The following is a 12,685-nucleotide window of genomic DNA, read 5'->3' on the forward strand; positions in this document are numbered from 1 at the left end:
GATCATTCAACGCATCCCTCATTCATTCACATCTCTTCTCTCATTTTCTCCTCTCATTTTCCTATTCAAAGTCCATTGCTCTCTTGCCGATTTCTCCTCTTGGAAAAGGGGCATTCTTCAACCAATTTGGAGCAGCAATTGAGTGTTCATAGCAGCCTTGATCGGTGAGGACAATAAAGAAGGAAGAACGGAGCAACCTAGTCAAAGCCACGAAAGACACCGAATTTGATTCTTGTTCCCTATCTCTTTAATTGTTGTTGTTGTTATGATGAACAAATCTATGAATATTTATGTTGTTGGAATGGTTAATTTAATCAGCTTAGCTTGAATTTAATTCGTGTTAGTTTGATTGCATTTCATCAACTTAAATTATTAAAATTGTGTTTATGTTGTTATATGCCTCGGTAAAATGCTTGATTAAGTAAAATCATGCCTAAGTTATTCTTGCATTACGATTGTGAGGTAACTAATGAATTAGTTATTTAAACGGATTGAAATTGTAATTAATGGACCCAATACTTAATCAGTGCATGTTTATTCTTCTAAGGTAGCTGAAGGTTAAATTAGCACTGTATCTGGCGATACATTTGCCTTGCATAACTTGTAAGATTATTGTGATTAAACTGTTTCAAGGTAAGGATACCTTGTTACCTCACATAGTCTTTTATGTGCTTAATAGATTTAATTAATCGTTTGAATTGACGTAGGGATATGCAAGAGATTAGTTCAACTTAATGAGTATGTATGTGCCATAACATGTTTACTTATTAAAATCTGTTTAATTGTTTGAATTAACATAGGGATATGTTAAGAGATGAATGGATTTGTATAGGTGAGTATGCTCATAAGTTAGCAAATTACCGAATTGCTGTGAATTTATTCGTAACAACATAAACATGAGTTTAATAATTCTAAGTTAAAGAAATGTAATTAAATCAACACAATTATGTCATCTCGATTAAATCATATTTTGAAATCGTGCATTTGAGATTTATTTATTTAGTTTACTTAGTTTAAAATCTTAGTTTTTAATCACCCTCTTCAAACAAAATATTTTTCTTCACCAAAGGCTACTACTTAACAACTTTCTTCTTTCCTTTAGCCTTGGATGATTCAACTATATTCTAGGCTAGATACATACTCGAGCATAAATGCAAAATTAGAAACATGCAATTGAACAACAAAGTCATTAGAATAAAAAGTGATATGCACTTTCCTAGTACCCAACTACTTAGAGCCATATGAATCAAAATTTACATAAAATCTACTTGTTTGAAATCAAATTTTTTAATAGAAATATGTTTTAAGGATCTTCTTCTTTGATTAACAAGCGCTCAATAATGAATAAACGCTTGAACACTCGATCAATATCAAATATTCGTTTTAAGTCGTTCTTTGATTAACCTAAGTTATTCTAAACTCAATTTCATCAGTAATCAAGTGTAAAAATAATTTTAAAGTATAAATCGAAGTCTTCTCACGCTAAAATGTAAATTACCTTAAAAAATAGAAAATAATTTGTAAAACATGTTTAATGATAAAAAATCGAAATTTGGTGTTAGAAAACACTTAGCGATATTGAGATCTGGCTTAGAGAAACGAAAAGACGTTGAAAAATCCTCGAGAGAACTTGGGGAAAATTTTGAGAAAACTTTTGATATTTTTCGTGAAAAATAAAGAGGAGATGTCATTCCCTCCCTTTAGTTTTAGACAAAAAGGGTAATTTTGCTTAATCGTGGCTTACCAAACCTGTTTAAATTTTTTTTTTTTGAAAATATTAGTTTTAAGTTACATATTTTGAATCAGTACCATCTGATTATTTTTACCAAATTGAGTCAAACACAAACTCCTTAAACACAAAGAAAATATAAATTTTGGCGGAAGTGAGAACTCAGAACCCTAAACTTTAAGAATTTAAACTAAACACCGAAAGAAAATTCCCGATTAAAGGGGGAAAAGAAAAACCTAAAATCCCAGTTGGCGAGTGAGGTGCAATGGGAGTGATAAAAGAGGGCAGAGTCTCAGGCACGTTGCCGAAAGATGAGGCGTTTGCCATTCACTATCCGGGCTATCCTAAGACCACCTCTCGTGCCATCCAGACTCTTGGAGGAACCGAAGGGATTCTCAAGGCAAATTTTATATTACCATTTCTTGTTAATTTTTATTATTTTCAGGGCTTGAAAAGAATACCTTTTTTTTTTTTGGCTCTACGGGTGCAAGCTTGGGAATTTGATTTTCGTTCCCTCTTAACAGGCTCGTAGCTCGCAGCCAAACAGATTGGAGCTCCATTTCCGTCACGGGGATCCGTACTCGCATCCTGCATTCGGTGAGCTTAGCCCCTGTAACAGTTTGCTGCTTAAAATATCGAAAAAGAAGTGTTCTAATCGCCAAACCGCCGAAGCTTCAAGTAAGTTACAAGAGTGTTCAACATCAGGAGTAAATGATGCGGAAAACCCGAAACAGCCATTTCGAGTTGAAGTGGAGAGACCGGAAGAAGAAGAAGAAGAGGAATCGAACCTTTGTGCTGATATTGTTTGTCGTGTCTCCGAAGCTTACAATTTTGATGGTTAGAATTCTTTTTTTTGTTTTTGTTTTAATCAATGCTTATTATTGTTTTAAAAATGGAGCTTAGGTGATATGTGCTTACTTTGAAATTTGAATTTTCCTATTTTGGTGCAGGAATGGCTGATTATCAGCATGTTCTCCCTGTTCATGCCAATGCTGCCAGGAAAAGAAAGGGAAATTGGGTGGAAGCAGAAGAGACATCCTTTGGTGAGGCCTTTATGGTAATCGCTTCAACATGTAGTTGCAGCCAAATTATGTTCTGTCTGATAAATTTATTTACTTTTGTTAATTGTTCAACAGAAAAGGGTGGGTTCATGGATGTGGATCAAGAGGATGTGATGATGATATTGCCTCCGCTCTTTTCACCCAAAGATATGCCAGAGAATGTAGTGTAAGAAATCCTGACATTTTATTTTCTTTATGTCATATATTTCTTTTTCCTTTCTGTTTTTGTTAAAAGGAAATTCTTTATTTAAGTTCATATTCTTTTTCTATTAATATGGTGAGGGGCATTGCTCAATGTACTGATGAATAAGCACTATGATTATTTTATTTTTATTTTTTTGTAAAAGGTTAAAATAAACAATTTTGATTTGTATTTCTAATAACCAGGTATATATATATTTCAGGATGTTTAAGCTTTTTTTTCTTAATAAAAAAATAAGAACATTATTGTGTAAATGGTTATATGAAAGTTAAATGTTGTTTGCAGTATTTGACTTATCAATCCCCGTGCAGGTTGTAATTAAGAAGTTAAAGGTGACCTTGGTTCTACTTCTTTTTAGAAATCTGAAAAGAAGGGGGGGCATAATTATGAGCAGAACTTGTCTTTGAAATGTTGTGTTTGATTTATGCTATCTAATTCTAGATTGCTTGTAAATGTTGATTTGAAATGCTTTGCTCTTTGGACTAACTTTTGTAGTACTTGTTTCAGGTTAAGACCATCAACCATCTTAAGTTCAAAAAAGAACCAAGAGGTAGCTGTACATTATAGTGCTCAGGTATTAACTAAAATATTTCTCTCCACAACATATTTTCTGAACAGCAGTAAACATGCACTTGTCTGCCAGCCGCCACAGCAAACAAATGCACATGCGCATGCTCAACCATTTACATACTATGATTTAAGTCTCTGATAGTATATCTACAAATAGATTTTATCAAGGTGTTAGTATATTTTTAGTAGCCGCTGCTGGTATGAAAATGATTACTGGAAAAGGCGGTTTTTCTTTCACTATATCATTTTTGTAGGCACATTAGTCTCACTAGGTGGTTTGATCAAGACCATATAAGATAATTGTATTTTGTTTTTTTTCCTTTTTTTCACATTGTGACATGCATCTACCCTGCCAAAAGTTTATGACAGCTTGCCTTTCTTATGTTATGATAATCCTGAGCAACAATTTTGTTGATACTAAACTAAATATGGAACAAATGAAGCTCTGTTGCTGATCTAAGTTGTGGTGGACTTCAGTTCTCTGCCTTTTCTTTTTAATAATACTACCAAAGCTTTTCATTGTCTGTATCATTAAAAAGACATGTGCATACTTGGCTGCAGTTAATATCTCCTTTCCTTTCAGCACATCTTATTTTAGTGAGGAGAGATGTTTGAACTGCTAATTTTGTTTCCTTCCATGCAGGTTGACCTAGAGCCAGGCCTTGCAATTGATTTCAACATTAAAGATATCCTGCTGATTTCATTTTACCTTTCTTCTGGATTTATATTTTGTTTTCCAATACTAAAAGTCAATATGCTTCTAGTGTTTACATCATATTGGCTTTATATTCTTCTTCATCTAATCTTCACTTTCTTTACATTGAAGAAAATCTTTTATGATGATTCAGTAAGAAAATTTTGTCTCTATGAATATATATATCAATTACGGATGGAAATAACTGACTAAGAGCTTGGCATATTTTTGTAAATTGCTGAGATTTTGGACAATTTTATAGCACCAATGAGATTAATTCCCTAGTATTATGTAAGTGAATTAAAATTAAGGAGATTCTACCATGGAGCAGTGTACAGATTTATTCTCCAAACTCCATCTTTCTGTTGGACTTAGCATTCGTACAGGTTCCTAAGAATGTGAACTGGGAGGAACATATAACCCAGGACTCAGAGCAGTGGGAGTGGCAGATGACTGTATCTAAGCTATTTGAAGAATGGCCTATATGGCCCAAGGAATCTGTAACTGAGCGCTTGCTTCAGAAAGGTCTAAAATTTAGCCATTTGGTGCTTAAAAGGTCTTGCCTGAAAACTTGCACTCCTATTTATTAACAAATTCTTTCTTGGAACAGTTGAATTCACTTGCTGATCTTATCGTTCAGGCTTCTACTTGGGGTTGCTTACTACTTCTCAAATGGACCATTTCGGAGATTCTGGATCAGAAAAGGATATGATCCTCGCAAAGATCCTGAGTCTCGCATGTAAGAGTTTTTCTGCAATAATCTCCTTTGTTATATCTTGTGCTTTAATGCCTTCCATTAAGTCAATTGTAGGATGCTTACTTCTGCATTTTCTTTTACCAGATATCAGAGAACTGATTTTCGTGTACCTGAACCATTGCGGAACTATGCAGATGCTAGCGTGGCTAACAAGTAAGTTGATACTGGTATATTCGAATATATGAAATCTGAGTACCTGAGAGTTCTGTTTTTTGGGAATCCTTTAGGTGTAGAATTAGTGAAATTTATGACCACAATTTATTGCACAATATACTGTAATAAAGGGAAGGTGTATGCTCAGCGAATTTATTACTTAACATTGACAACAGTTGCTTGATGTTCCATGCCATCCAAAATGCCTGTGCTGAGTTTAATGGTTTGTTTGAAAATGATTTCTTTTAACAATTTTGTTATTACACAGTTTGACGCATAAGTGGGGAGATTTATGTTCATTCCAAGTATTTCCTTACAAATTCCAGATGATTTTACAACTATTTGAACTGGATGATGATTACATTCAACAAGAGATACGAAAGCCTCCAAAATTAGAAACATGCGATGTGAGTCTATTATCTTCAATGTTGTCCAGACGTGCTGGTTTGTTTATCTCTGGTGTCATCCATGGATTTTCTTTTTAATTTTTTAATTTTTTTTTTTTTGTCTTCACATGGATTTCTTTTGTAAGATCGGACAGATGAGAGTCTTAGATGATAAAAGTTTATTTTTTGTTGTGATATCTTTCATTTCATCATATAACTTATAATTCATTTTGCTATTCTAGAGAAAACATGTTAAGGCTTACTTTATGTAGAAACTTTGCAGCCTAAAACTGGATGGTTCTCCGAGTGTGTGCTTGATTGCCTGAGACTTCGTGTAGCAATGAGGTTCTTGTCAGTATATCCCAAAACTGGTGCAGAAAGCATACTGAAATCTTGCTCTAATGAATTTGAGAAGTTAAAGAGGTCATGCTTATACAAGGATGTCTTCAACTCTCATCAAGAGGAGCATCAGCAAACTAATAAAGGTTCTGATAAGAAATGCTTTTTTTTTTAAAAGTTTCTTGACATCTCATCTTTTATTTGTTTCTTTAATTCATTGGGTTTTGGTAATGAGTGCCGTAAAAGCACACTTTAAGGTTAATTAAGATACCATTTATAATATTATTTTTGTATCAAATGCAGCTGTTAATAGTTAAGTGATATTTTCGAGGCACTGGGAAAAGACTATACTTATACGGTCACCTTAGTGATATCCTCATTCATTAGGTGGTTCATTTAACTGCCTTACTTTGATTTTGCATTCTCCCAATATTGGTGATAATCTAACATCCTTAATCTAGGAAAGCAATATTGAAATTATTGTTATTGAATGTTTTTTAATATATTCATGTAACTCTATATTGTTGACACATGCTTCTTTTTTCTCAAATCAATTTATTTTCCACATTCCTTGCTGCAAGTTTTGGTTTTCCATGTTATCACTGATTTTCTCCCTGGTCAATCGTTCTTATACGTATTTTCAATTTTCTTAGTGAATTCTTATGACCTTTCAGTCAAAGCTATATTGTAATCTTCATATGTCAGACTGGTTTTACTAGCTTCATTAGAGTAATCATATAAGTTGCAAAATACTAGCTTAACATTTGGAGTTTATAGGTGATGATGATAAAGAGAGAGCCAAAAGTTCTGATAATAAGGAAGATGAAGTTGAAGCTGAGGATGAAGAGGAATTGGATGCGTATGATGAGACACTTACTCTGGTAAATCATATGTTTGTTTTTTCTTCTGGTTTTAACATTCTTGTTAACTCTCAGCATATCATGATTTTGCTGTATATTTGTCTTATTTCATGTTTTTGATCTTAGAGAAAAAGAGAAACCCCAGAAAGGAACTTAATTAAAATTTTTTTTTTTTCATTCGTAGGGTGATGGGGATGATGAAATCTCTTTGCAACCTGATACATGTATCCTTGAATCACGGCAGTCTGTGCTTTTGTTGAGAGTTTGTCTTTTAAATAGAATGGTGGTTTGGAGTTAGCCAGGCTTTTGTGCATGTGTAGGAAAAGCATATAAGGGCATTTTCCACCTACTAAGTTGATTTAGGTTTGCCTTGTCTGAAGGCTTAAAGATTTGTAATCAATTTTTCCGTTTCATGCAAGTTAACATGAACCAGCGCTGTTTACTGAAATTAATAGTAAGCCTGAGAAGGAACTTTTTTACTTGAAATCCATGCTGCTTTTAGCAATACCTACCATTGGGCTATCGTGTTTGTATACAATGATGAGCCAGCATTGTTATAAGGTATGCTCTTTATGTTAAAATTGGTTCTCTTGGGGTAGCTCTAAGAAAAAAAAGTGATTGCAAATCTCTTAAGTTATCTTCTGTAAAACTCTTACAAAAGACTAGCAATGAATATATATTCTAACTTGTTACTATATACAAATATTTTTACCATGGGAGGTGACTTCATTTCTAGTAAAGAATATGCCTTTCAAACTATTACAGGCCTTCAATTTCAACCTCAAAGTATCTGAGCTTTTCATACATGAATAGATATACTAACGCAAGATAAGCATCCAAGCACATGCATACACATTTTTATAAGAACCTGTATATGTTTAGTATTTGGTTTGTTTCCATCTGGATGTTCCTTGTCTGCTTTAAGTTTCCTATATATTGCATAGATTTAGATATGGAGAACAACTCAAGGACATACTTGCAAGAGCTTTTTGGTAGCTTTCCATCAACTGGATCTGGTACTGATGCAATACAGGCTGCAGACACTAGTGATGGAGAGTATGAAATATATGAACAATTTGGTGATAATAACTACTCTGACGACGACGACGACGACAACGACGACGACGACGATGATGATGGTGGTGGTGGTGGTGGTGGTGTTGGTGGTGATGATAGCTAATGTTCCTAACTCCAAAGTTTACAGGTAGCTTTCTTGCCTTTGTTTTGTCTCCTTTTAGTCATTCATCTTGCTTCACTTACAGCAACAACAGTTCAAAATTTCTAATGGAAATTTATGCGATTGATTTGTTGGTCAGATGATATAGCTAGTGTCTTTCTAAGTTATACTTTCCATAAAGCAGCTTAAACTAATAATAGCTTTGTGTTTCTGATCTCAAACACATTCTTTTTTGAAGTTGTCAAAACTTGTACCCTACTGTAACATCTCAGGAGCAAAAAATTTTAATGAGACTTCAAAATAGGTGAACCTATCCAATTGGAACATTACATTTTAGAATCTCTCATAGTTTTTGGCTTTTAGGCCTTTTAATATAAATTGGACGTGAAATTGTTGTGCTGCTTTTTGGTATTTTCACTGTAGATTTCCAGATTCTTGAAGCTACAATACGTGGTAGGATGGGGAAGATATACTGCAGTTAAAGTCTTTCTAGCTAGAGAGAAGGGTGACTAGATATCTGCATGTTCCATTGCAGGTCTTGTTTACATATCAGCTCCTAAATTACCAATTATCAGGTAAACTTCTATAACGTTTTAGTGTATCAGTAATGTATACCATTTTCCAGTTAACCTCATACATGATGTAGCTTGTGTGAATGAACAGAGCTACCTATTAAATGACAATTTTGGTACTAGAATGTCGTACCATGCTAATATTAAAACATAACCATCATTTTCTGGTTTCAGGAAGCATCTTTTAGCCAAACTGATTTGTGCTTTAGATAAGGAATATAATGGTATGAAAAAGACATGGTCCTTTGTAAATTAAGAGGAGACAACAAATTTCCAGGAATAATCATCACAGTTGAAGCATTAGCTCTGTTTTTGTTCTTTTTCTTAGTGGACTTAATGTCGCTTCATGGCTAGTCTGCTAGGGCTGTAAATGAATTGGGTCTTAACAATCTTTTTATTCATGCTTGTTTATTTATTTTTGAATCTGCCGGTGTTTGTTAACAATTTTCTAAAATGTTTCTGAGCTTAAGTTCATTTATGTTCAATGCGTTTGTTGATGGCCAAAGAGTAGTTTTTTTAAGAATTTGATTCTTCTAGAAATTAAGTCAAAAGTTGCTGAATTGGCTAGTGTTGCATATAGGGACATGAATTTACGAATTTGAATTTTAGCATCCAATAAATTCATGGATTTAAGAAATAATAATGAATGTTTTATTTTGTATGTTTGTTATCTATTTTTGAAATTCAAGTTTACAAATCAACCTAATGTTTTTTCACATAGACTGATTGGAGACCTTGAAATCATTTTAACAATTTAAGTTGACAATTAAAAATTAGTTACATGATAATGTATAAGACAACTAAATAATCTAAAAAAACAATCCTACATGAATAGCATCATTACACTATTTTGTGAGTAAAAAAATGTGTATGATCCCTGGAGAAAATTGTGGATACGAGTGTTAATGGCACTGGACGACATCACTTGTTCCATCCACTCCATCCCAGGTAAAACCGGCCTCACCTCTGATTGTTTCATATTACCGAAGGCAAAAAATGCAGTCTACATCACCTTCTCTCTGAGATTTTAACAGGAGCCAAACAACCTTTGATTAAGAGGAACATCAATATCATCGTCCACTTGGGGTTATTTAGGTAGTGTAGAGTACAAGATGATGCAACCAATGATAGCTTGATGGGGTCATTTGCGTTCTTAATTTTATGCATGACCTGCCAAAATGATTTTGGTTAAGAGAACCAGAATCGGACTCTTGACTCAAAGAAGAGAGGGAGAGATACAGTCCTGAGTTGAGGCACCACTGGAGCTATTTATCAGAGATGGAAACTGAAATCTGAAAGTTGAAAGAAAGAGGTTTAGGTTACTTCTGTTTTCTTGGCCATCAATATTATTCGTTCCACTTGAATGCTTTGTTCGTTTAGTCTTATACATAGCCTTCCAATTCATATCATAATTTAATTCACAACTTCAACAACCAACTGATGCCATTATGTTATAAATTATAAAGCAATTAGCAATTATATATATCATCACATAAAAAGATGTCCAATAACCATGCCAAAGAGAAACAGGAAGTGTGGCATGGGACAACAATAAAATATCCCACCTCTTTTTAACACGGAACAATATCACTGTTGACGTAATGTCATCCTGTGGTACCTGTAGCATAACCTGGATTTTCATCTTCATGGGGGTCGTCTTTGCCTTGCCATTTTCATCTCCAACCTGAAATGAAAAGAGGATATATATCAAGTCATTGTCGTCATAGGAATGAATCTCAAGCAAACAATTCAGGACAACCAAGTTCAGCAAACGACAAATGCTAGAGAAAACAGAATAAACTTACCCATAGAGAAGCCCAGCAAAGACGAACCTCAGAATCGTAGCCAGCTTTGAATTTCAAGTCTTTGTCATACGTGTGCTTGTACACCACACTCCAATAGTTTGAATCAAGATTGTACCAGTAGCTGCACATAAATGCAATAGAACATTTCAATTGAAATTGACATTGCAGGGAAAAAGCAACCCTCTATAGCTAATGAATCAAATATGTTTCCATATATATATATAATGCAAAACAAAAGAAATGGCACCTCTAGCTATTAAGCACATTCATGACAGATTCCAATATTTACAAAGATAAAGTTGTAACTACTAACCTCAATTTATCCGATGGACTGAAGCGTCGCTTGAATGCAAATGACGCCGTATTAGTTGGTAGTGAAATGCTAGGAATAAATGACATTGTCCCATCCTGCAATGAAAACCATCAAAACCATCTACTAAAGCACTCAAAAAGCTTGAAAATTTACACATGCATAATGTTTTCCAACCCAGCATTTTCCTATGAAGAAGGTGATCAGCCACCTCAGCCAATTTTGAAAACCTAGCCATCTAAGTTATTCAACATTAGGTGTACCAATGGATCTCCCATAGAAGCCAGAGTAGCCAATCAATGAACAAGTATATAAACAAGACTGTAAACACAAAGCTAAAACATTGAGGGAAAAAACCCACCTTATATGAGTATCTTAGTTTCAGTTCTTCATCCATGTAACGTGCGGCACCTACCCCATACAAGATTGGACCTTTAACAATTCCATTTATCGACAACCTTGGTACGTCATCCTCTTCCCTCTCCTCTAATGAAAATTCACCGATGGGAAATCTAAATGTCGCTCTGGGCTGCAGCAACAGGAAAGTTCAGATGAGTTAAGAGAGAAAAACAGCTATGACCAATGTTGAAAAACATCAGAGTGGAGGCACAAAATACAAGAGGACTGCCATTAATCAAGTGTTTTAAGCGATGCAAAAGTTAGTATAGTATGGGTTGAATAATGCATAAAGAAAATAACAACAGTATGACACCACATGCATTAAGCAACTTAGAACCACAAAAAACTGCTGAAATTGAATTACCACGTCATTCTATGATAAATGATTCTCAATTGTCCATAACTTAATGCCAAGCAATCGATTTTCACTAGTAAGACACCAGGAGAAACAAAACTCACCAATGAAACATCGGGAACAGGTGATGACACTTCAACAGCATAACTAGGATCAGCAAGTTTTGCAATAACTGCCAGTTCACCTTGTTGTGCCTGAGAAAAAAAAAAAGAGAGAGAGAGAGATTCAGGGGATATGGCATATGTGGCTTTAAGGAAATATTTATTCAGCACTTAAACAACAATTATGATAGTTGGCTTCAAAAACAATAAACTCCCCATTCCCAAAAATACAACGAAAAAAAGGATTGAAGATAAAAAACAACACAAGGATGTTCAGAGAGGTCTTCAAGACTCAAGTATGACTACCAACTTGACCATTTTATGAAAGCAAATTCCTCTGAAACCCCATTATCAATTTCATAGGCTCGAAAAACGATCACCAAATGCAAAGCCCGGTACTCGAAAATTCTCTTGAAAACCAAATAATAAACAATCTTTCATATCTTCCATGCACAATAAAAAAAAGGTTTCAATTTTATGCAATTTTCAATGACATTGCCAACCATGACTCCCACTAAGCCAAAACCGCGAGTTGGAAGGAAAGGAAAACCAACCTTAACATCAATGGCAGCTTTGAAATGCCACGTAGGACCGACATTGTAGTAACCCCGGAATATGGCATTTTGTTCTTCAGGATCGTAGTATATGGACAAGTACTTAGAAAATAGCGCCAACTGGGGCTCCGTGATCTCGCGTTTGGCGTTGTTGATGAAGGAGAGTTTGAGCTTCGCAAGGTTGTCGAAGAGCTTACAAGACAGCTTGTGGAAGAACACGCGGCTATCAGTATCGAACTCCGAAGTCACTCTGAGGGAGGATACCGAAGAGAGAAACTGGTAGGGCTTCGTGGGTGGTGGAGAAGGTGGCGGTGGCTCAGGCTCCGGCTCCAAAGGGGACGGTGGCGGTGGCGGTAACAGGGGCGGGACAAGGTAATTGGGGATTCGAGGAGAAGCGTCCAGCATGGCTAAAATTGGGAGAGGGATTTTGGGGTGTGTAATTGAAGGTATATGGGTGGTAATGGTATTCAAAGGGTTAAAAATTCTGGCCTTTGGTTACCAGAAAAAATCGAGGGGCCAGGGTTACTCTTCGTCAACCTACGCTTTTGCTTTGTTTGGAAATTGATATTTGGGAGAGAGAGTGACGTCTTTTGCATGCTTGTGTACCCGGTTATTTCGATTTCTACATTTTTTAAATTTTCTCATTCTGATTTGCCCCCTT

General features: G+C 35.0%; 2 protein-coding genes across 5 annotated transcripts; one reads left to right on the plus strand and one right to left on the minus strand.

Annotated features, from left to right (window-relative positions):
* The first annotated feature begins 1,858 nt into the window (after positions 1-1,858).
* LOC107946819 (general transcription factor 3C polypeptide 5) lies at positions 1,859-8,923 on the plus strand. 3 transcript variants are annotated; one of them, XR_005899386.1, is made up of 17 exons: positions 1,859-2,129; positions 2,254-2,566; positions 2,680-2,772; positions 2,866-2,956; positions 3,500-3,566; positions 4,206-4,248; positions 4,641-4,812; positions 4,897-4,995; positions 5,098-5,166; positions 5,435-5,573; positions 5,836-6,037; positions 6,669-6,772; positions 6,936-6,975; positions 7,696-7,955; positions 8,167-8,232; positions 8,352-8,503; positions 8,675-8,923. XR_005899386.1 is itself a non-coding variant. In XM_041074286.1 (15 exons), exons 1-14 carry the CDS (start codon positions 1,995-1,997, stop codon positions 7,929-7,931), a joined length of 1,803 nt encoding a protein of 600 aa, XP_040930220.1. In that variant the 5' UTR covers positions 1,860-1,994; the 3' UTR covers positions 7,932-7,955; positions 8,352-8,671. The 3 variants fall into 3 exon arrangements, 1 of the variants encoding a protein (XP_040930220.1); XR_005899385.1 differs by lacking the exon at positions 8,167-8,232 and having other exon boundaries at positions 1,860-2,129; XM_041074286.1 differs by lacking the exons at positions 8,167-8,232; positions 8,675-8,923 and having other exon boundaries at positions 1,860-2,129; positions 8,352-8,671.
* A 308-nt stretch (positions 8,924-9,231) lies between these two features.
* LOC107946834 (outer envelope pore protein 37, chloroplastic) lies at positions 9,232-12,685 on the minus strand. Of its 2 annotated transcripts, XM_016881312.2 has the most exons (7): positions 12,025-12,684; positions 11,474-11,563; positions 10,977-11,144; positions 10,619-10,713; positions 10,306-10,426; positions 10,066-10,184; positions 9,232-9,792 (listed from the first exon to the last, which is right to left on the minus strand). In XM_016881312.2, exons 1-7 carry the CDS (start codon positions 12,427-12,429, stop codon positions 9,717-9,719), a joined length of 1,074 nt encoding a protein of 357 aa, XP_016736801.1. In that variant the 5' UTR covers positions 12,430-12,684; the 3' UTR covers positions 9,232-9,716. The 2 variants fall into 2 exon arrangements, with proteins under 2 accessions (XP_016736801.1, XP_016736793.1); XM_016881304.2 differs by having other exon boundaries at positions 9,232-10,184; positions 12,025-12,685.

The sequence above is a fragment of the Gossypium hirsutum genome, chromosome A08 (genome assembly GCF_007990345.1).
Source record: "Gossypium hirsutum isolate 1008001.06 chromosome A08, Gossypium_hirsutum_v2.1, whole genome shotgun sequence".
In the NCBI taxonomy this organism is placed as follows: domain Eukaryota; kingdom Viridiplantae; phylum Streptophyta; class Magnoliopsida; order Malvales; family Malvaceae; genus Gossypium; species Gossypium hirsutum.